Genomic DNA, 23473 nt, shown 5'->3' with positions numbered 1-23473 from the left:
TGTAATTTGCAATAAATGTCCTAGTCACCGTAAGCCATTAGTGGGAGCCCTGGTCTGTGAGTATCCGGTCTTAGTTAGTGGGCTGTGCCCCTCTCTAGATCAGACCGTTTAGGCCACTCCCGCCTCATCTCCGACCAATCAGGGCATGTCTTCCCTGATTGGTTCAGGGTTAATCTTCTCATCCACAGAGCGTTATCACACTCACAGCTCTGCCACAGGTTGGTGAACACTTCAGTGTGTAGAATCTGCTCTCCATTCAGCTCAATTCTACCTACGGCCGCTTTAAATGATTTGATTAAACTTCACATTAAGTATGAATTACCTCAATCCACTGGAACAGCAGCAGCCTGTGTTGTCTCTTCTGCTCCCCACCAGTTGATCCAGAGGGTTATAATAACCATAACTCTAACTAGATGATGTGTGCGGTCATATCCAGAACATCCAATCCCATCACGCCGGTTACTGCATGTGCTGTTCATGGTGAGCTGTGTTAGCAGAACTCCGACGGCAACAGCTGCGGCGGCGGCGTGTGTGCGCTAGCTCTGTGAACTGAACTGACATGCTGAGGCCCGTGCCAAGGAGAGGCTAAGTCCCCTTGCAAATCCATTCAGTGAATTGGTTGTCACCCTCCCTGAATCCATTGAATTTGCCTTGGGCCTTCTGAATGCCAGCGTGGGGCTCCCAGCGCTGGCAGCTGAGGGGTGTCAGCTGAGGCCCATGTAGCGTGCTACGCTAACGGGCTCAGAGGGGCTCGGCTACAGAATCTAGGCTACACTAAATATACTCTGAATATTTATTAGAGCGGGCTGGCTGCAGACTCCACTCAACAAAGATTTATAAAGACAAAGGGAACCGTCATGTTGAACGCTAAGAAAGAGGAACACGGAACAGGAGGCGCCAGGTTGGCAGACCAGCAATGGTAGCAGATTTGAATAATTAATACAAGGCAAACAAACAGTTTACCACCAATATTTGTAGCAGTACATTTATCTTTCTGTGTTTGTGTTAAGTCAGTGTTTCTACTTTAAATGGTGATCAGCAATGGCTACAAAGCCAGTCTCCATGATGAGAAAGGGGTCATGTGATTCATGAGGCATCCACTGGATGTCATTTTTGGATCAAATATGTCTTCGTACAATTCACACAATTCATTCTCGTCTGTGAACACCCTGAGGAATATGAATCTTATTATCAGCATCACTCAACAAGCAGCTTTCTACACAGCAGGTCAACAGATCAGCCTATTGGTCATCAGATCAGCCCATTGGTCATCAGATCAGCCCATTGGTCAACAGATCAGCCCATTGGTCATCAGATCAGCCCATTGGTCAACACATTATCCCATTGGTCAACAGATCAGCCCATTGGTCAACAGATCATCCCATTTGTCAACAGATCAGCCCATTGGTCATCAGATCAGCCCATTGGTCAACAGATCATCCCATTGGTCAACAGATCAGCCCATTGGTCAACAGATCAGCCCATTGGTCAACAGATCAGCCCATTGGTCAACAGATCATCCCATTGGTCAACAGATCAGCCCATTGGTCAACAGATCAGCCCATTGGTCAACAGATCATCCCATTGGTCAACAGATCATCCCATTGGTCAACAGATCAGCCCATTGGTCAACAGATCAGCCCATTGGTCAACAGATCAGCCCATTGGTCAACAGCAGCAGCAGAAGCCCAGCTCCATGTTCTTATTAGAGAGGATCCCGGTCGGTCTGCAGGTACGCTGTAGAAGACCTTCGCGTCTAGAGAGGAAGACCTTCACGTCTAGAGAGGAAGACCTCCACGTCTAGAGCAGAAGACCTCCACGTCTAGAGAGGAAGACCTCCACGTCTAGAGCGGAAGACCTCCACGTCTAGAGTGGAAGACCTTCACGTCTAGAGAGGAAGACCTTCACGTCTAGAGAGGAAGACCTTCACGTCTAGAGAGGAAGACCTCCACGTCTAGAGGAAGACCTTCACGTCTAGAGAGGAAGACCTTCACGTCTAGAGAGGAAGACCTCCACGTCTAGAGCGGAAGACCTCCACGTCTAGAGAGGAAGACCTTCACGTCTAGAGAGGAAGACCTTCACGTCTAGAGAGGAAGACCTCCACGTCTAGAGAGGAAGACCTCCACGTCTAGAGCGGAAGACCTTCACCAGAGTGTTACGTATTTTAAGCACATAAGCTGCCCCCAGATAGCCATTAGGAAGCAGGACCGAACATATAAGCCGTAAATACTGTACATAGCCACAAGGGGAGCAGGACCGTACTGAAGGCTGCAATAGCTACTCCATCCACAGAAGGCAGCACCTAAGACAGGTGAGGAAGCCGAGGCTAGGCCACGCCCACTTCACATAGGCCACGCCCACTGGACGGGCAATAGCGCGTGATTCGAAGTGGAGAGGGCAGAGACTATAGGTAACCGCGGAGAGAACCGGGCTTAAGCCCGGGGCTTGAAGCTCACGGTATTGTCCCTCACACGCGTTAGATACAATTCCCTACCTTAAGCTTCATAGTTACCATACCGAAACATGCCTACTTTAACAAATAAAGTGAGTTAATAGCGACCAAGGATTGGACCACTTTCTGCCAGAAATAACGCAATAAGAGGAAGACCATTACCAGAGGAAGAGGAAGACCTTCACGTCTAGAGAGGAAGACCTTCAGCAGAGGAAGACCTTCACCAGAGGAAGAGAAAGACCTTCATGTCTAGAGAGGAAGACCTTCAGGATAGGAAGACCTTCACCAGAGGAAGGCCAAACATTAATAATACAATCTGAACGTACTGAGGCATGCTGGTAAACGCCACACAAACCGGCTGTATCACAAGAGTTTTTACATCAGGTATCTGAAAATGGCAAAATACGTATTTGAAATAAAAAGGTTTTGCTAAAATATACATATTAAATACACAAAGATATAAATATAATACGTACACATCGAGTTTTCAGTTGGATCCAACTTCAGCCTTGTCGCCACAGGGAGTCGACGGCTCGTCCAATTGAAACAGAATGCATTTTAATTCCCTGATTTTATGATCAAGTCCACAGCCGCTGGCCCCAGGGGACTGGTCCCTGTAGCTAATGGTGGTACCTGTTGTGGTGTTCCCAGTCCCTCCCAGTCCTCCCAGTCTGTATGGAGCGGTGATCTCCATCAACACGCCTCATGTTGGACCGTCTATGAGCTGTATTCCTACACGCTGATCTGAATACTGCATTCAGTCCTTCCATTCTTCTGTCCCTACAGGAGCAGTCCTGTGACATTAGCTTCACTACACCCTGAGGAGCATCACCACCAGAGCGCTGGGAATACGCTCCAGGGCTCCACGTGTGACGTCGCTGACACTTCTAAGATTGCTAGTGTTTGAATGTCAATAATGTTAATTTATATCTCCATTTGGCCTGTCACAAAGCTTTTACTGTGCCTAAAAATCACAAAACACGTTTACACTTTAATCAATATCCTTAAAAATATGGTTCAGAAATTAGCCTATTTTTTTCCTCCGAAGATAAGCCAGCCAAACACTTTAATACAATCGGAATATAATTTATTGATTTACAGGAACCACCACAGCACTTTAGCTGCTCTGCATCTTTCACTGATTTATTAGTCTCAGGAACGTAAACACACATGCTCTGAGGAACACACCATTTTACAAAGGCATGTTTCTCTTCTAGCTCCTTGAGGAGGCATAAGAGGACATGTTAGAATAGGAGGAGCTAGAAGAGGAGGAGCTAGAAGAGGAGGAGCTAGAAGGGGCGGAGCTAGAGGAGGGAAGCTAGAGGAGGAGGAGCTAGAAGAGGAGGTGTTATAATAGTTAGAAGGGCGTCACATGGAGCCTGGGGGCTGAAGCACTGTAACCTACTTCCCTATAGCAACCACCACCATCTGGCTGTTTAAACAGTTAGGGTTGGGGTGGGGTTAGACTAACATTAAGAGTTAGGGTGGGGCTAGGGTTGGACTAACAGGGTGGGGGTTATCATCCATCAGGAACACTTAGTTTACGTGAACTAACAAGTTTAGCAGAACGTACGTCATTACCCACTCTCTAACTTGCCCTCCGGTCTGTTCAACAACACAACCTCACCCAAATAGAAACCAACACACTGTTGTCATGTGGACTAATCCTAGCTTCAAAACTCTTAATTAATCAATTGATTAGTCAACCCATAACTCCTGATTTAGCTTTATTGATAAAAGCCTAGTGTGACCAACTTCACCATAAAACTAAAGGGTAACCAAAATGTTAATGTGAGTAATGAACATGTCATGACTGCATGAACAACAAAATGACTTCCAAACTACACAAGAACTCGTCAATTCAGGAAAGGTTAAAGGTCAAGTCACACACACAACATGTCATAGTATGAATCAACCTTTATTTCTATTCCTCTGACCCCCGACTCCAACCCGCTCTGATCGTACGGCGCTGACCTGGATCTGAACAGCGTCCGGTCCGAGGGCCTCACTCAGTCCTCAGGGGCTCTTCCACAGCTCAGCTGCTTCGAGGGCGTGCGTCCAAAACCCAAACAAGACTGATGAGACCCGTAAGACCCCAGCGTCCACCGGCGGACCCCCTGTCAGCCCAGGCATCACACGGCCTCTGGTGGTCCCTGATTGGCTGCTCTCAGTCCACGGCTGCTGCTCATTGGGGCGCTGAGGTCAGACGATGCCCTCCTCTCCTGTGGGCGTGGCCGCGGGGTCCAGCCCACAGCGCCTCATCTGGGCGGCCAGGTCGAACAGGTAGTCGTAGCACTCGCACCTGGGGAACACAAGCAGAAACGGTTTAAACCAGGACACAGAAGAGGACACCTTGAACCCACCAACAGACCTCAACAGAACAAGCTCACAGACCTCCAGACCTTATCAGACCTCCAAAGACCTTATAGACCTTATAGACCTCCACAGACCTTCAGAGACCCCAACAGACCCCCACAGACCTTATAGACCTCCACAGACCTTAAAGACCTCCACAGACCTTATAGACCTTCAGAGACCCCAACAGACCCCCACAGACCCCCAAAGACCCTTTCAGTCCCCCAACGACCCCAGGCTCAATAGCTCTAAAGGGCTCACATGGTCTTGGTCTTCTCCCACGTCTCGCCCCACACGTAGACTCCGTGGCGCCGAACCAGGACCGCACAGGATTCTGGGTAATCTTCCATGGCGCGCGCCATGCGCTCCTTCAGGTCCCTCTCCTCCGGCGTGTTCTCGATGATCGGCACCACCAGAGTGTCCTGGTAGCTGGGGAGGGGGGGGGGGGGAGGTCATAATACAACTCACCACCAGGGTGTCCTGGTAGCTGGGGGGGAGGTCATAATACAACTCACCACCAGGGTGTCCTGGTAGCTGGGGGGGGGGGGGGTGGAGGTCATAATACAACTCACCACCAGGGTGTCTTGGTAGCTGGGGGGGGTGGGGGGGGGGGTTATAATACAACTCACCACCAGGGTGTCCTGGTAGCTGGGGGGGTGGGGGGGGGGGGGAGGTCATAATACAACTCACCACCAGGGTGTCCTGGTAGCTGGGGGGGGGGGGGGGGGAGGTCATAATACAACTCACCACCAGGGTGTCCTGGTAGCTGGGGGGGTGGTAATACAACTCACCACCAGGGTGTCCTGGTAGCTGGGGGGGGGGGGGGGGGTCATAATACAACTCACCACCAGGGTGTCCTGGTAGCTGGGGGGGGGGGGGGGGGGGGGGGGGGGGGTCATAATACAACTCACCACCAGGGTGTCCTGGTAGCTTCATTCCAAGAACAAAGTAAAAACTAGTAGCTCCATTTATGGGAGCGTATTCTGTTAGTCATGAAGCTTCAAACACCAGTCCTGCACCAGTCACTAACTGAAGCCAGGCCAAGGGCAGCTCTGTCTCCCTACTAGTTAACAGGTTTGGAATACGCCTGATGACGATTTCCTCCTTGAAGAAGCAGCCGAGAAACAGGGTGTAGCGAAGCTGTGAGTCAACACAATCCAACCCTCCCAGAGGCCGTGAGAACTGAACCAGCTCTGAGACACTGAACCAGCTCTGAGACACTGAACCAGCTCTGAGACACTGAACCAGCTCTGAGACACTGAACCAGCTGAGACACTGAACCAGCTGAGACACTGAACCAGCTGAGACACTGAACCAGCTGAGACACTGAACCAGCTGAGACACTGAACCAGCTCTGAGACACTGAACCAGCTGAGACACTGAACCAGCTGAGACACTGAACCAGCTCTGAGACACTGAACCAGCTGAGACACTGAACCAGCTCTGAGACACTGAACCAGCTGAGACACTGAACCAGCTGAGACACTGAACCAGCTCTGAGACACTGAACCAGCTCTGAGACACTGAACCAGCTGAGACACTGAACCAGCTCTGAGACACTGAACCAGCTGAGACACTGAACCAGCTCTGAGACACTGAACCAGCTGAGACACTGAACCAGCTGAGACACTGAACCAGCTCTGAGACACTGAACCAGCTCTGAGACACTGAACCAGCTCTGAGACACTGAACCAGCTCTGAGACACTGAACCAGCTGAGACACTGAACCAGCTCTGAGACACTGAACCAGCTGAGACACTGAACCAGCTGAGACACTGAACCAGCTCTGAGACACTGAACCAGCTGAGACACTGAAACAGCTCTGAGACACTGAACCAGCTCTGAGACACTGAACCAGCTCTGAGACACTGAACCAGCTCTGATACACTGAACCAGCTGAGACACTGAACCAGCTCTGAGACACTGAACCAGCTCTGAGACACTGAACCAGCTCTGAGACACTGAACCAGCTCTGAGACACTGAACCAGCTCTGAGACACTGAACCAGCTGAGACACTGAACCAGCTGAGACACTGAACCAGCTCTGAGACACTGAACCAGCTGAGACACTGAACCAGCTGAGACACTGAACCAGCTGAGACACTGAACCAGCTGAGACACTGAACCAGCTGAGACACTGAACCAGCTGAGACACTGAACCAGCTGAGACACTGAACCAGCTCTGAGACACTGAACCAGCTCTGAGACACTGAACCAGCCCTGTACCAGTCACCAGCTCTAAGACACTGAGCCAGCTCTGAGACACTGAACCAGCTTTGTACCAGTCTACCAGTGGAGCCCAGAGACGTTGTTCTCGGACCACCTACCTGTAGTTGTAGCCCGAGGTCCCCCTCCGAATGCCCTTGATCATCTCCTGGTGCGTGATCCTGAACTCCCTGCCAGGACACAGCAGCGTTGCCATGACGGCGGCCTTGGAGTGGGTGTGGATCACAGCCCCCGCCCCTGTACGCAGCGGGAGGGGGGGCATGAATCGACTGAGACCGCCTAGGACATTCACTGGTCCTTCAGACTAAACACCCAGCAGCATCTCTCATCACACTATCAGCTCACGCTCCCCTCTCATGGTGGGGGGGGGGGGGGTTGGCCTCACCTCTCAAGTTGAAAATGAAGAGAATTGAGCTAGACTCTCTAAGATGTCAGTGTTTTGAATAGGTTTTTGTTTCCCGGTTACAGAAAAGGGTATTTTAAGATTGATGCAGTGTGAATTGATTAGCTTTATTTTAGCGCTATTTGCTGTGTGTTGGTCTGTGACTGCGGGTCTGTGACTGCGGGTCTGTGACTGCGGGTCTGTGACTGCGGGTCTGTGACTACTGGTCTGTGACTGCGGGTCTGTGACTGCGGGTCTGTGACTGCGGGTCTGTGACTACTGGTCTGTGACTGCGGGTCTGTGACTACGGGTCTGTGACTGCGGGTCTGTGACTGCGGGTCTGTGACTGCGGGTCTGTGACTGCGGGTCTGTGACTGTGGTTCATTGTGCTGCTGCCTGTCTTGCCCAGGGAACCTTTAAAATAACAGTTTATTTAATGTCATTAAAGCGGGATGTGTTTGGGTGCGTTGTGCTTGTTTGTCGACTCTCATTTGGGACGGAGCATCAGAGGCGGCCGGAGGATCATTAAGGTCAACATCTCGTCCAGGCTCACCTCTCATGGTGTAGGGGGGGGGCTCACCTCTCATGGTGTAGGGGGGGGCTCACCTCTCATGGTGTAGGGGGGGGCTCACCTCTCATGGTGTAGGGGGGGGGCTCACCTCTCAAGGTGTAGGGGGGGGGCTCACCTCTCATGGTGTAGGGGGGGGGCTCACCTCTCATGGTGTAGGGGGGGGCTCACCTCTCACGGTGTAGGGGGGGGGCTCACCTCTCACGGTGTAGGGGGGCCCTCACCTCTCACGGTGTAGGGGGGGGCTCACCTCTCACGGTGTAGGGGGGCCCTCACCTCTCATGGTGTAGGGGGGGGCTCACCTCTCATGGTGTAGGGGGGGTCTCACCTCTCATGGTGTAGGGGGGGGCTCACCTCTCATGGTGTAGGGGGGCCCTCACCTCTCATGGTGTAGGGGGGCCCTCACCTCTCATGGTGTAGGGGGGGGCTCACCTCTAATGGTGTAGGGGGGGGGGCTCACCTCTCATGGTGTAGGGGGGGGGGCTCACCTCTCATGGTGTAGGGGGGGGCTCACCTCTCATGGTGTAGGGGGGGGGGCTCACCTCTCACGGTGTAGGGGGGGGGCTCACCTCTCATGGTGTAGGGGGGGGCTCACCTCTCACGGTGTAGGGGGGGGGCTCACCTCTCACGGTGTAGGGGGGGGCTCACCTCTCACGGTGTAGGGGGGGGGCTCACCTCTCATGGTGTAGGGGGGGGCTCACCTCTCACGGTGTAGGGGGGGGGCTCACCTCTCACGGTGTAGGGGGGGGCTCACCTCTCATGGTGTAGGGGGGGGCTCACCTCTCACGGTGTAGGGGGGGGGCTCACCTCTCATGGTGTAGGGGGGGGCTCACCTCTCACGGTGTAGGGGGGGGGCTCACCTCTCACGGTGTAGGGGGGGGCTCACCTCTCATGGTGTAGGGGGGGGGCTCACCTCTCATGGTGTAGGGGGGGGCTCACCTCTCACGGTGTAGGGGGGGGGCTCACCTCTCACGGTGTAGGGGGGGGGCTCACCTCTCATGGTGTAGGGGGGGGGGGCTCACCTCTCACGGTGTAGGGGGGGGGCTCACCTCTCACGGTGTAGGGGGGGGGCTCACCTCTCACGGTGTGGGGGGGGGGCTCACCTCTCACGGTGTAGGGGGGGGCTCACCTCTCACGGTGTAGGGGGGGGGCTCACCTCTCACGGTGTAGGGGGGGGGGCTCACCTCTCACGGTGTGGGGGGGGGGCTCACCTCTCATGGTGTAGGGGGGGGGGCTCACCTCTCACGGTGTAGGGGGGGGGCTCACCTCTCATGGTGTAGGGGGGGGGCTCACCTCTCACGGTGTAGGGGGGGGGCTCACCTCTCACGGTGTGGGGGGGGGGCTCACCTCTCATGGTGTAGGCGTTCATAAACAGGGGGGTGCACTGGCTCCTCTGCAGCTGCTTCCAGTCAGGAGGACTGCTGACCTCCCTCTCCTCCAGGTCGCACACAAACAGGTCCTCTGGCTGACACACACACACACACACACACACACACACACACACACACACACACACACACACACACACACACACACACACACACACACACACACACACACACACACACACACACACACACACACACACACACACACACACGTTACAATAGAGCTCCAAAACGATGCCTGCTTAAACCTGCAGTGTAAAACAGTTTCTGTATTCGTATGCAAATCCGCCGTGCGAATCACGGAGGGCGGGACGCTCATAGCGCCTGCAGCCAAACCGCCGGTTTAGGGAATTTAGATCATCGGTGAACTAAAGCAGTGAGCGGCGCAGGTTGATCTGAGAGAAGACTCATCTACAGCTCAACGAATCTGTCTGTCACTGCTCTGTCACTCTACTGTCGGTCACTCTACTGTCGGTCACTCTACTGTCTGTCACTCTACTGTCGGTCACTCTACTGTCGGTCACTCTACTGTCGGTCACTCTACTGTCGGTCACTCTACTGTCGGTCACTCTACTGTCGGTCACTCTACTGTCGGTCACCCTACTGTCGGTCACTCTACTGTCGGTCACTCTACTGTCGGTCACTCTACTGTCGGTCACTCTACTGTCTGTCACTCTACTGTCGGTCACTCTACTGTCGGTCACTCTACTGTCGGTCACTCTACTGTCGGTCACTCTACTGTCGGTCACTCTACTGTCGGTCACTCTACTGTCGGTCACTCTTCTCTCTGTCACTCTTCTCTCTGTCACTCTTCTGTCTGTCACTCTTCTGTCTGTCACTCTACTGTCTGTCACTCTACTGTCTGTCACTCTACTGTCTGTCACTCTACTGTCTGTCACTCTACTGTCTGTCACTCTACTGTCTGTCACTCTACTGTCTGTCACTCTTCTGTCTGTCACTCTTCTGTCTGTCACTCTTCTGTCTGTCACTCTTCTGTCTGTCACTCTTCTGTCTGTCACTCTTCTGTCTGTCACTCTACTGTCTGTCACTCTACTGTCTGTCACTCTTCTGTCTGTCACTCTCCTCTGTCACTCTTCTGTCTGTCACTCTACTGTCTGTCACTCTACTGTCTGTCACTCTACTGTCTGTCACTCTTCTGTCTGTCACTCTCCTCTCTGTCACTCTCCTCTCTGTCACTCTTCTGTCTGTCACTCTTCTCTCTATCACTCTTCTGTCTGTCACTCTGTAACTCTTTTGTCCGTCTGTAACCTCTTTAACTCTTGTCTGTCTGTAACTCTGTCAGTCTGTAACACTACTGTCCGTCTGTAACTCTACTGTCTGTCAGTCTGTAACTCTACTGTCTGTCAGTCTGTAACTCTACTGTCCGTCAGTCTGTAACTCTACTGTCTGTCAGTCTGTAACTCTACTGTCTGTCAGTCTGTAACTCTACTGTCCGTCTGTCTGTAACTCTACTGTCCGTCTGTCTGTAACTCTACTGTCTGTCAGTCTGTAACTCTACTGTCCGTCTGTCTGTAACACTGTCTGTCCCTCTGTAACTCTACTGTCTGTCAGTCTGTAACTCTACTGTCTGTCAGTCTGTAACTCTACTGTCCGTCTGTCTGTAACACTGTCTGTCCGTCTGTAACACTACTGTCCGTCTGTCTGTAACTCTACTGTCTGTCAGTCTGTAACTCTACTGTCCGTCTGTCTGTAACACTGTCCGTCAGTCTGTAACTCTACTGTCCGTCTGTCTTTAACTCTACTCTCCGTCTGTCTGTAACTCTACTGTCCGTCTGTCTGTAACTCTACTGTCTGTCAGTCTGTAACTCTACTGTCCGTCTGTCTGTAACTCTACTGTCTGTCAGTCTGTAACTCTACTGTCCGTCTGTCTGTAACTCTACTGTCTGTCAGTCTGTAACTCTACTGTCCGTCTGTCTGTAACACTGTCTGTCAGTCTGTAACTCTACTGTCCGTCTGTCTGTAACTCTACTGTCTGTGAGTCTGTAACACTACTGTCCGTCTGTCTGTAACACTGTATGTGAGTCTGTACCACTACTGTCCGTCTGTCTGTAACTCTACTGTCTGTCAGTCTGTAACTCTACTGTCCGTCTGTCTGTAACTCTACTGTCTGTCAGTCTGTAACTCTACTGTCCGTCAGTCTGTAACACTACTGTCCGTCTGTCTGTAACTCTACTGTCTGTCAGTCTGTAACTCTACTGTCCGTCTGTCTGTAACACTGTCTGTCAGTCTGTAACACTACTGTCCGTCTGTCTGTAACTCTACTGTCTGTCAGTCTGTAACTCTACTGTCCGTCTGTCTGTAACACTGTCTGTGAGTCTGTAACACTACTGTCCGTCTGTCTGTAACTCTACTGTCTGTCAGTCTGTAACTCTACTGTCCGTCTGTCTGTAACACTGTCTGTCAGTCTGTAACTCTACTGTCCGTCTGTCTGTAACACTGTCTGTGAGTCTGTAACACTACTGTCCGTCTGTCTGTAACTCTACTGTCCGTCTGTCTGTAACTCTACTGTCTGTCAGTCTGTAACTCTACTGTCCGTCTGTCTGTAACTCTACTGTCTGTGAGTCTGTAACTCTACTGTCCGTCTGTCTGTAACTCTACTGTCTGTCAGTCTGTAACACTACTGTCTGTCAGTCTGTAACTCTACTGTCTGTCAGTCTGTAACTCTACTGTCCGTCTGTCTGTAACTCTACTGTCTGTCAGTCTGTACCACTACTGTCCGTCTGTCTGTAACTCTTGGTAACTGGTAGGGGGCTCACCTGGAGCCTCTCCTTCTGGACCCCTGAGGGGGCGATGTAGATGTGGTCTCTGGAGAGAGGGGGGGTGACCAGAAGAATATTAATGTGGGATTATTATGGGAGGCGCGATGTATAAAGCACAGCAGATTATGGGATGGCAGGCTCTGTGTCCGGGCGTATTAGGGAGTAATAAAGTAGATTGGCCCTTTGAGACAGAAATGATGAGCATAATAGGGTTAAGAGATTCAATAAAATAACAGTTTATTTAATGTAATTTAAAGCGGGATGTGTTTGGGTGCGTTGGGCTTGTTTGTCGACTCTCATTTGGGACGGAGCATCAGAGGCGGCCGGAGGGTCATTAAGGTAACATCTCGTCTGCTGGGTCACAGAGTTCTGCAGCCAAGTCCAGACCCAGCCATGATGTTAACACACCAATCATGTATCTACCCTGGTTTCACATACACATGGCCTTTAAAACAGGATGCAATATTAAAAGAACACAATGATGTTCAGAACATGTTAAAGAATAATGGTACATTCCACCAGGACAGATTGTGGTATTCAGTTCCTGGGAACTTTCTCTGACCCCAATAGCAGCATGTAGATCCATTTCCATTAACACAACAGCGGAGTCTAAAGACCGGAGCACACGGGCGTGTCAGGACAGAGGCACTTTGGTTTTTGGGTTGTGCTTGGCGGTAATGCTTTGCGCGCTTTGGGCTTAATGAAGCTTCATCTATTGTCGTTAGATGATATCCGTGTTGCCATTGAACGGCTTTCAGAAGATGCAGAAGCTTCTTCAGTTAAGAGAGCGAGTGCTTCAGTATTTAGAACTGAACTCTGGGTACGTATTAACCAGTCACTTCAGTTGCGTGCAAAAGGTTTTCTGTTTCCTAATATCTAATTAAAATGTGTAGCCTGAGGGGCGTGCAACGCAGCAATGGAAGTAAATAAAGCGACATAAACCAGCAGAGACGATGGAGCTACCCGGCTGAACCTGAACTGAACTGAGGAGGGGGGGTTGGACCCACCTGTGTCTGACGCTGACCCCGCCCCCCGTCCCCGTCACCCAGCCCAGCTGGTAGAAGAGACGGCACAGCTCCGGGATGAGCAGGCGGGGGTGCTCCCGGTCCTGCGCGCACGCGCACACACACACACACACACACACACACACACACACACACACACACACACACACACACACACACACACACACACACACACACACACACACACACACACACACACACACACACACACACACACACGAGGAAAGGAACGTGTTCTAGACAGGATACCCAGACAGACGGGTTACAGACAGACAGGAGCGTGTTCTAGACAGGATACCCAGACAGACGGGTTACAGACAGACAGGAGAGGAGAGAGAAGGGCTGGTGGACCTGCTCGGTCTGAACCCCTGGGGTCTGGGTCCACTGGTCTGGGTCCACTGGTCTGGGTCCACTGGTCTGGGTCCACTGGTCTGAGTCCACTGGTCTGATTCACTGGTCTGGGTCCACTGGTCTGGGTCCACTGGTCTGAGTCACTGGTCTGAGTCACTGGTCTGAGTCACTGGTCTGGGTCCACTGGTCTGGGTCCACTGGTCTGGGTCCACTGGTCTGAGTCACTGGTCTGAGTCACTGGTCTGGGTCCACTGCTCTGGGTCCACTGGTCTGAGTCCACTGGTCTGGGTTCACTGGTCTGAGTCCACTGGTCTGATTCACTGGTCTGGGTCCACTGGTCTGGGTCCACTGGTCTGAGTCACTGATCTGGGTCCACTGGTCTGGGTCACTGGTCCTACCCCTGGCCCCCATGAGGGGGCCACATGTGGCCGTGTGCCCCTGGTCAGGGCGAGGCTCCGAGAGGCAGTGTGCACGTGACCTCAGAGCGAGGCAGCCTCGTGCACGCTCCGCCCCACAGCTCTGAGAGGCAGTGTGCACGTGACCTCAGAGCGAGGCAGCCTCGTGCACGCTCCGCCCCAAAGCTCTGAGAGGCAGTGTGCACGTGACCTCAGAGCAAGGCAGCCTCGTGCACGCTCCGCCCCACAGCTCTGAGAGGCAGTGTGCACGTGACCTCAGAGCGAGGCAGCCTCGTGCACGCTCCGCCCCACAGCTCTGAGAGGCAGTGTGCACGTGACCTCAGAGCAAGGCAGCCTCGTGCACGCTCCGCCCCACAGCTCTGAGAGGCAGTGTGCACGTGACCTCAGAGCGAGGCAGTCTCGTGCACGCTCCGCCCCACAGCTCTGAGAGGCAGTGTGCACGTGACCTCAGAGCGAGGCAGCCTCGTGCATGCTCCGCCCCACAGCTCTGAGAGGCAGTGTGCACGTGACCTCAGAGCGAGGCAGCCTCGTGCATGCTCCGCCCCACAGCTCTGAGAGGCAGTGTGCACGTGACCTCAGAGCGAGGCAGCCTCGTGCACGCTCCGCCCCACAGCGCCACAGAACCAGTATCAGGACTAACCTGCAGAACCAACGGGCACTAGCAGAGCACAGGAGGCCTGACGCTGGAACAGAATCAATGGTACCCTTACACCCACAACCGCTATCCAACCCGTACTAACAAATGATATTACCATCATACAATCCGTTTTTAGAACATCCATTATGGTTCAATTTCATGTAAATAGATTTGGGGAGGTACAATAGTTAGTTGTTTTGAAATGGCTTTTTCCCTCAAAAGTCCCAAAATGCAGAAAAGAATCACGTTTGACTTTAAATGATGATACCCTCTTGAGTGGTTGGCTGCCAAACACAACAGAACGCTACAGGGTGTCTGTGTCTCCGGCACCAGTGCTACCAGGAGGTCCTCAGACACCAGAGCTGGGCCATCATCACTCTCTACAGGAGGAGGGATCAACACAGGGGGCCAACGGAGAAGAGACCTGACCCCAGCTGACTAATAGATATTAGGTCATTAACATGTTGGGTTAATCTAACTAGATCACCAGAGATGTGAAGGACTCTGGGAGGGCCTTCTTATTTATTCAATGTTATGTCAATAATGATGTCAGATAGTTTTACTATCTTGTCAAAATTCACAAACTCAGATTAGTGCTCCGTTAATAAGATTAGTTATAGATAAATCCAATCATTCATTGACTAATCCATAAAATATGCTATGTGAAATCGTCGACCAAATCTTGGATGATAATTTACTTAAATAAGTGCTTCTCACAAGACATGCCAAGATCTTAACCGAGATAAATTAGTCCTCTGACAAACATAGTAAATATCTCTTCAGCAGTTTAGATCAACAGCTTCCATTGGAGCGAGGCCCACATTCCTGCAGCAGAGGAGATTGATTCACTGCCTCGTGAACCTCACCAGGCCTGGGGCCGCACAGCTGTCAGCTAACTATTCACAACCTCTGAGTTCACCTGCTTTAACCATCAGGCTGATAGTTAACCAGCTTTAACCATCGGGCTGATAGTTAACCTGCTTTAACCATCGGGCTGATAGTTAACCTGCTTTAACCATCGGGCTGATGGTTAACCTGCTTTAACCATCAGGCTGATGGTTAACCTTCCATTGTAGCGAGGCCCACATTCCTGCAGCAGAGGAGATTGATTCACTGCCTCGTGAACCTCACCAGGCCTGGGGCCGCACAGCTGTCAGCTAACTATTCACAACCTCTGAGTTCACCTGCTTTAACCATCGGGCTGATAGTTAACCAGCTTTAACCATCGGGCTGATGGATAACCTGCTTTAACCATCAGGCTGATAGTTAACCTGCTTTAACCATCGGGCTGATAGTTAACCTGCTTTAACCATCAGGCTGATGGATAACCTGCTTTAACCATCGGGCTGATAGTTAACCTGCTTTAACCATCGGGCTGATAGTTAACCTGCTTTAACCATCAGGCTGATGGTTAACCTGCTTTAACCATCGGGCTGATAGTTAACCTGCCTTAACCATCAGGCTGATGGTTAACCTGCTTTAACCATCGGGCTGATGGTTAACCTGCTTTAACCATCGGGCTGATAGTTAACCTGCTTTAACCATCAGGCTGATGGTTAACCTGCTTTAACCATCAGGCTGATGGTTAACCTGCTTTAACCATCGGGCTGATGGTTAACCTGCTTTAACCATCGGGTTGATAGTTAACCTGCTTTAACCATCAGGCTGATGGATAACCTGCTTTAACCATCAGGCTGATGGTTAACCTGCTTTAACCAATTAGTTCCGACAAGGTGATTGGACAAGAGGCATTCCATGAGTGTTGATATAGTATAACAGCACCGGACTATCAACTATACATGTTCACTCCGTTTTACAGCTGTTATAACCGTTAATGTTATTAACAGTCTTTATATAGCGTAGATTGCAACTAACTGTGCACAGCAAAGATGAACATGTTTCCAGACATAACATTTGAGTTGAATTCCGAATGGTCGTCAGAAGAGGACGAAGGGAACGTAACGTAACCTAACGTAACGCGGAGACCTATACAAAGTAGCAAGCTAGTGTGTTTATGTGTTGCTTGGCTACAGTTCAGTCCAAGTCAGGTTGCGGATCTATTAGTGTTGGCGGATCCAAATAAATCATTAAATAAACAAAATGCTAATCCTAATCTGTTGTTGCTTATTACTGTTAAATGGTGCTTGTAGAACTGTTGTATCAACCTCATCATCCCCGAGGTGGAGCCGTAGAGCTGCATATCAGCCCGGCTGTGATTCTCTTGGACACTCGGCCTCGTACCTACGACCCATCACAGCCAGGCTGATATTCAGTACAGCGCGACCCCTCTCGTGTGATACTGCTTAATTAACCACCAGGCCTCACTAAAGGAAGACCTGTGGTTGTACTGGTTCTGGATTAAAGCCAGAGCATGCTCCAGCAGCGCGACCAGGGGTCCCAGTCTGAGGAGAGGGGGGGAGAGTACCGAGGACCTACCGTCTGTTTGGTGCGCTCAGTAACCGCCTCCAGAGTGAAGCCAGCCAGCAGACCGCCCTCCCCCGGGCCACAAAGAGACGACATCACCTACAACACACACACACAGAGAGACGACATCAGCTACAACACACACACACACAGAGACGACATCAGCTACAACACACACACACACACACACACACAGAGACGACATCAGCTACAACACACACACACACACACACACAGAGACGACATCAGCTACAACACACACACACACACAGAGAGACGACATCAGCTACAACACACACACACACACAGAGAGAGACGGCATCAGCTACAACACACACACACACACAGAGAGAGACGACATCAGCTACAACACACACACACACAGAGAGAGACGACATCAGCTACAACACACACACACACACACACAGAGAGACGACATCAGCTACAACACACACACACACACAGAGAGACGACATCAGCTACAACACACACACACACACACACACACACACACACACACACACACACACACACACACAGACGACATCAGCTACAACACACACACACACACACACACACACAGAGAGACGACATCAGCTACAACACACACACACACACACACACACACAGAGACGACATCAGCTACAACACACACACACACAGAGAGAGACGACATCAGCTACAACACACACACACACACACACACACAGAGACGACATCAGCTACAACACACACACACAGAGAGACGACATCAGCTACAACACACACACACACACACAGAGACGACATCAGCTACAACACACACACACACACAGAGAGAGACGACATCAGCTACAACACACACACACAGAGAGAGACGACATCAGCTACAACACACACACACACACACAGAGAGACGACATCAGCTACAACACACACACACACACACACAGAGAGACGACATCAGCTACAACACACACACACACACACACACAGAGAGAGACGACATCAGCTACAACACACACACACACACACAGACGACATCAGCTACAACACACACACAGACACAACATCACCTACAACACACACACACACAGAGACGACATCAGCTACAACACACACACACACACAGACGACATCAGCTACAACACACACACACAGACACACACAGAGACAACATCACCTACAACACACACACAGAGACGACATCAGCTACAACACACACACACACACACACACACAACATCACCTACAACACACACACACAGACGACATCACCTACAACACACACACACACACAGACGACATCAGCTACAACACACACACACAGACACACACAGAGACAACATCACCTACAACACACACACACACACACACACACACACACACACACACACACACACACACACACACACACACACACACACACACAGACGCCATCACCTACAACACACACTGACACACACACACACACACACAGATGCCATCAACTACAACACACACACACACACACAGACACACACACACACACACACAGACGACATCACCTACAGCACACACACACAACATCACACACACACCAGTTAGACACGCAGAGACGATATCACCTATAACACACACACCAGAGATACACACACAGAGACGACATCACCTACAACACACACACCAGAGTTACACTCACAGACACAACATCACCTATAACACACACACCAGAGTTCATGCATTTAGTGTCGTAACAGTGTTTGGTGATTAGTAATAAGTAATAGTTTATAGTGATTCATGATTAGTGATAGTGTTTGGTGCTCAGCTGAACTTTCACTCTCTTTACTTTCTCCTTATCCGTAAAGACACTCGACCAACGGAAGAGAACGAACCGTTTCCCGATTTGGTCATAACCTTTTACCCCGCTGGTTTGGGGAACTGTTTGTACTTTAAAGGTTTATCTGTATTAAATCACATTAAAACCCACTTAAACACATTTAAACACATTAACCTCAGAGCTCTTACCTGAATGTGCGATAACTTTCCTCAGAGCTTTCAGCAGCTAGCGCCTCTTCTTCTTTTCTTCTTGTTCTGCTGCTGGTTAGGGAAACGAGGGGCTCAGTGCCGCCCCCCTCTGGGGGCTCACTGCACCACTCCACAACCCACTGCTCGTAGTAGGGGCAATTCAATTAAATTCGATTCGATTCAATACATTTGCATTTGTATAGTCCTTAATCACAGGTGCAGTCTCAAAGGGCTTAACAGGGCATATGTTTATGACAACCCCCTGACACTAACCCCCAGAGGGCAGGAAAAACCTTCCTTAATTAGCAAGGAAGAAATCTAGAGGAGGAACGCAGAGTGGGGGATCCCTCCTTCAGAGTGGGGGATCCCTCCTTCCAGGGATGGACAGCAGGGCAATGGGTGCCATAGTGGAAGTACATACATACATACATACATACATACATACATACATACATACATACATACATACATACATACACACACACACACACACACACACACACACACACACACACACACACACACACACACACACACACACACACACACACACACACACACACACACACATACATACATACATACATACATAGATACATACATACATACATACATACATACATACATACATACATACATACATACATACATACACACACACACACACACAAACACAGAGTTCTGCTAATTTAATGACAGCATCAGTCAGCTGCACCACAAGTTCACTGGAGTTCACTGGAATTCCAAATGAACCCTTTAAGTCCTATAAGTTGACAGTGCAGTGTACAGCAAACTGTTTATATTTTCTGGCTTACATTAGATGTGGCAGATGTAATGGCTAGATTAATTGATTGAATGGATCGATTCATTGATCTAATGGATAGATTCATTGATCTTAAGGATAGATTCATAGGGTATACGTAGTCAGGCAGAAGCTATGTTTTCTGCCTGTTTTCAGATGTCTGACATTCCACTCTACAGTCTCCATACAACCAGTGTGTGTATGTGTGCGTACATAATGTTCTCATCATTTTTATTTGATTTATTTATTTGATTTGTCATTGGTCATTGTTTGTCACTGCTGCCTAGTCTAAAATAACCCATGCATTATTGTGAGCTTGTTTTTTGATTGTGTTTAAATTACAATTTTGTGTTAACTTTCTCAAAACAACATCATCATATCATATGATGATGTTGTTTATGATATATATTATATATCATATATAATATATATATATGTATTTATGTATATATATATATATATATATATATATACATATATATATAACTACTCACATAATAAAACAATCAGACACCATTACAACCTTCAAGTCACAACTCAAAACTCACCTGTTCAAACTCGCACACAACGTCTAACTGATCACTGTTTTGATTGTTTTTTTGTTTTGTTTTGTCTTGTTTTTGTTTTATTTATTTCTTACTGCTTATGTTTATTTATTTTTACACAATATCTTTATTTTTATTTATTTTTTTAAATGTATGATGACTATATGCTCTGTAAGGTGACCTTGGGTGTCTTGAAAGGCGCCTCTAAATTAAATGTATTATTATTATTATTATTACTCTAATGTAATCTACTCTAATCACCCCATCTTTATCGCAGCTCTGTCCTCAGTTCTTCAGAAGATTATGAGTAAGAGAAGAAAGACGAGAATGACAGCATTTTGTTGATTCGACGCCACGAATGTTCATTCATTCTTTTTTCTTTTAATCTTTCATTTGTTTTTCTTCCTTGATTCTTTTCATTTCCTTCTTCCTTCCTTTCATTCTTTCTTTCTTTCTTTATTTCTTTGTAACTCACTTATCTTCAATCTCTGCCCTTTTCCGCCCACTATATCGAGCTGTCCTCTCCCATCTCACCTGTGTATGCACATCATCTGTCAGCGGTCCACAGCTCCCCATTAGCTCCGGCAGGGCGCGGTTCATCTCAGATCAAACCAAACGCATCATATCAGGCGGCAGTTGCCCTTGAATGACCTTTAGTGCCGGCAACATCCTCTTCATCTCCTCACTGCTCTGTCATTCTTCCCATTTCTCTGTGTGTGTTTAACCATACTGAGTTAAACTCAACACATCTTGTATGGTAGTAGACACAGCAGTATCTACTACCTTGTCCATCTGTCTTTAATGAATTGAATATATAATTCATGTTTTTTTTACGTTTGAACTTTCTCACTCTCTTCCTTATGGCCATCCTTACTTCACTTTCATTAGGTTAATTCATTTTCTCCTCTAATAAATCCATGCTCCCCTTCATTCATTCCATTCCGTTCATTATATATTTTTGAAAGCGATGCTGAAATATGTTGGATCGATCCAGAAACGTGAAGGCATGTGAGCAATGCTGCTGAATCCTCTTGCAACATCCCGGTAATCTCTCTTTCACAGAGGGCCTTGCATACGGACTTACAACATGTATTCATGTCTATGAGCTCTGCTCAAAGTAACACAATCAATCGGTTATGACAAAATAAGTAAATCAGCGATTTGCAGAGAAGTGCCTAATCTCCTGACTAGACGTGGAGACAGGTCACCCTCCCTACCTCGACTGCAGCTGTCTCAATCCAATGGGGCGGAAGTTACACTTACACACACGGGACTTTCCGGAGCGGTTTGCATTGTTGGGAGGTTTGAGTCTGGGACTTGGCATGAGCCTATGTGAGGTGAATGGTTTCTAATGAATTTGCCGGATGTATCTTAATAGTCTCTGTCCAATATGTCTCTGTCCAACTCTCTAGCACTTTGTTCTCTTGTCTTCCTGCTTCTACGTCTCTCAGTGGTTCCGTCTTTGTTTATTTTTCAATATTTTAGGGAGCTAAAGGTTTCGGGAGATGTAAAACAAATAAAAACAATAGTTGTGAGTTTCCTGAGATGATAGCGAGGTCTTGATTCGATTGAATCCACTGACTCTGACTTCATACACAGAGAGGTTATCTGATTGACTGATTCCTGGTAAGTCCAGATTCCCAAAGATCAACCAGTCGGAGTTGTTTCCTCTTCAGTTTAAAACAGAATCGTTGACGGAACTTATCAGACGTGTGTGTGGGTGTGTGTACGTCACAGTTGGTTTTTGTAACTGTGTTTTAGCTTGTTTTTAGGTGTTTGTTTCTGTGTGTGTGTGTGTGTACATGATAGACTTTTATAGCATAGTTTGCGTGCATGTATGTTTATAGGTCATAGTACAGGATAATATCATATGTGTGTGTGTGTGTGTGTGCGTGTGTGTGTGTGTCTGTGTGTGTGTGTGTGTGTGTGTGTGTGTGTGTGTGTGTGTGTGTGTGTGTGTGTGTCTGTGTGTGTGTGTGTGTGTGTGTGTGTGTGTGTGTGTGTGTGTGTGTGTGTGTGTGTGTGTGTGTGTGTGTGTGTGTCTGTGTGTGGATGTGAGTGTGTGTGTGTGTGTGTGTGTGTGTGTGTGTCTGTTTGTATGTGTGTGTATGAGCGTGTGTGTGTGTGTGTGTGTGTGTGTGTGTGTGTGTGTGTGTGTGTGTGTGTGTGTTTGTGTCTGTGTGTGTGTGTGTGTGTGTGTGTGTGTGTGTGTGTGTGTGTGGATGTGAGTGTGTGTGTGTGTGTGTGTGTCTGTTTGTATGTGTGTGGATGTATGTGTATGTGTGTGTGTGTGTGTGTGTGTGTGTTTGTGTTTGTGCGTACACATACACAACAGTATTCAACATTGGGAATATCAGTTACAGCTTCTTACATCATACCATGTCGTTTGCATTTGCATTATTGTGTAATTTCCTTTTCCCCAGATGGAAAAAAGTGAATCTGATGGAGGTGTGGGGGCAAGATGAGACAGGCCTATGCCCACACACAGATCACTATCAGGTTGAATGATCTGAGTACTAATCATGACATGAGTCATGAATCCCAGTGGCCTGCAGCAGCGACATGACTCTGTGTTTGATTCCCATGCGGAGGTGCGTCAGAGCAGGAGCAGGAGTTTGAAACCAGCAGGTTAGATGGATCTGATTAGCATGGTATGACATGTTATAAATTATCCAAATGAAGCGCCCCACATCAAACAGGGGATCCCTAAGGTGATTCATTTGTTTAATAATTATAATTGATTGCATTTAAATCACGCTTTTATAGGTACCCAACGCGCTTTCATGTGTGTGTGGGGGGGCTAATTCTACCATGTGTAGCAGGCTAGTACTACTGTAGTAGGCTAGTACTACCATGTGTAGCAGGCAAGTACTACTGTAGTAGGCTAGTACTACCATGTGTAGCAGGCTAGTACTACTGTAGTAGGCTAGTACTACCATGTGTAGCAGGCTAGTACTACTGTAGTAGGCTAATTCTACCATGTGTAGCAGGCTAGTACTACTGTAGTAGGCTAGTACTACCATGTGTAGCAGGCTAGTACTACTGTAGTAGGCTAGTACTACCATGTGTAGCAGGCAAGTACTACTGTAGTAGGCTAGTACTACCATGTGTAGCAGGCTAGTACTACTGTAGTAGG

General features: G+C 49.1%; 1 protein-coding gene across 2 annotated transcripts; it reads right to left on the bottom strand.

Moving 5' to 3' along the window:
• Window positions 1–1964: 1964 nt before the first annotated feature.
• Window positions 1965–19120, bottom strand: apip (APAF1 interacting protein). Of its 2 annotated transcripts, none has more exons than XM_056608198.1 (8): window positions 18991–19120; window positions 17017–17103; window positions 13159–13259; window positions 12149–12197; window positions 9331–9448; window positions 7135–7270; window positions 5069–5236; window positions 1965–4754 (listed from the first exon to the last, which is right to left on the bottom strand). In XM_056608198.1, the coding sequence occupies exons 2-8, from the start codon at window positions 17098–17100 to the stop codon at window positions 4655–4657; spliced, it is 756 nt and encodes a 251-aa protein (XP_056464173.1). In that variant the 5' UTR covers window positions 17101–17103; window positions 18991–19120; the 3' UTR covers window positions 1965–4654. The 2 variants fall into 2 exon arrangements, with proteins under 2 accessions (XP_056464173.1, XP_056464174.1); XM_056608199.1 differs by having other exon boundaries at window positions 17017–17136; window positions 18991–19052.
• Between the last annotated feature and the right edge of the window lie 4353 nt (window positions 19121–23473).

This window comes from Gadus chalcogrammus, chromosome 14 (assembly GCF_026213295.1).
Source record: "Gadus chalcogrammus isolate NIFS_2021 chromosome 14, NIFS_Gcha_1.0, whole genome shotgun sequence".
Taxonomy (NCBI): Eukaryota; Metazoa; Chordata; class Actinopteri; order Gadiformes; family Gadidae; genus Gadus; species Gadus chalcogrammus.
Note: the sequence above shows the minus strand (reverse complement) of the source record. Positions and strands in the feature narration are given on the sequence as shown.

Excerpts from the sequence above, each read along its gene's own strand:
- apip (XM_056608198.1), bottom strand. The coding sequence starts at position 17,100 with ATGTCGTCTCTTTGTGGCCCGGGGGAGGGCGGTCTGCTGGCTGGCTTC. Across the intron at positions 13,260-17,016 it reads CTGAGCGCACCAAACAGACG|GACCGGGAGCACCCCCGCCT; the intron begins GTAGGTCCTCGG and ends GCGTGCGCGCAG. Across the intron at positions 4,755-5,068 it reads TGGGAGAAGACCAAGACCAT|GTGCGAGTGCTACGACTACC; the intron begins GTGAGCCCTTTA and ends TGTGTTCCCCAG.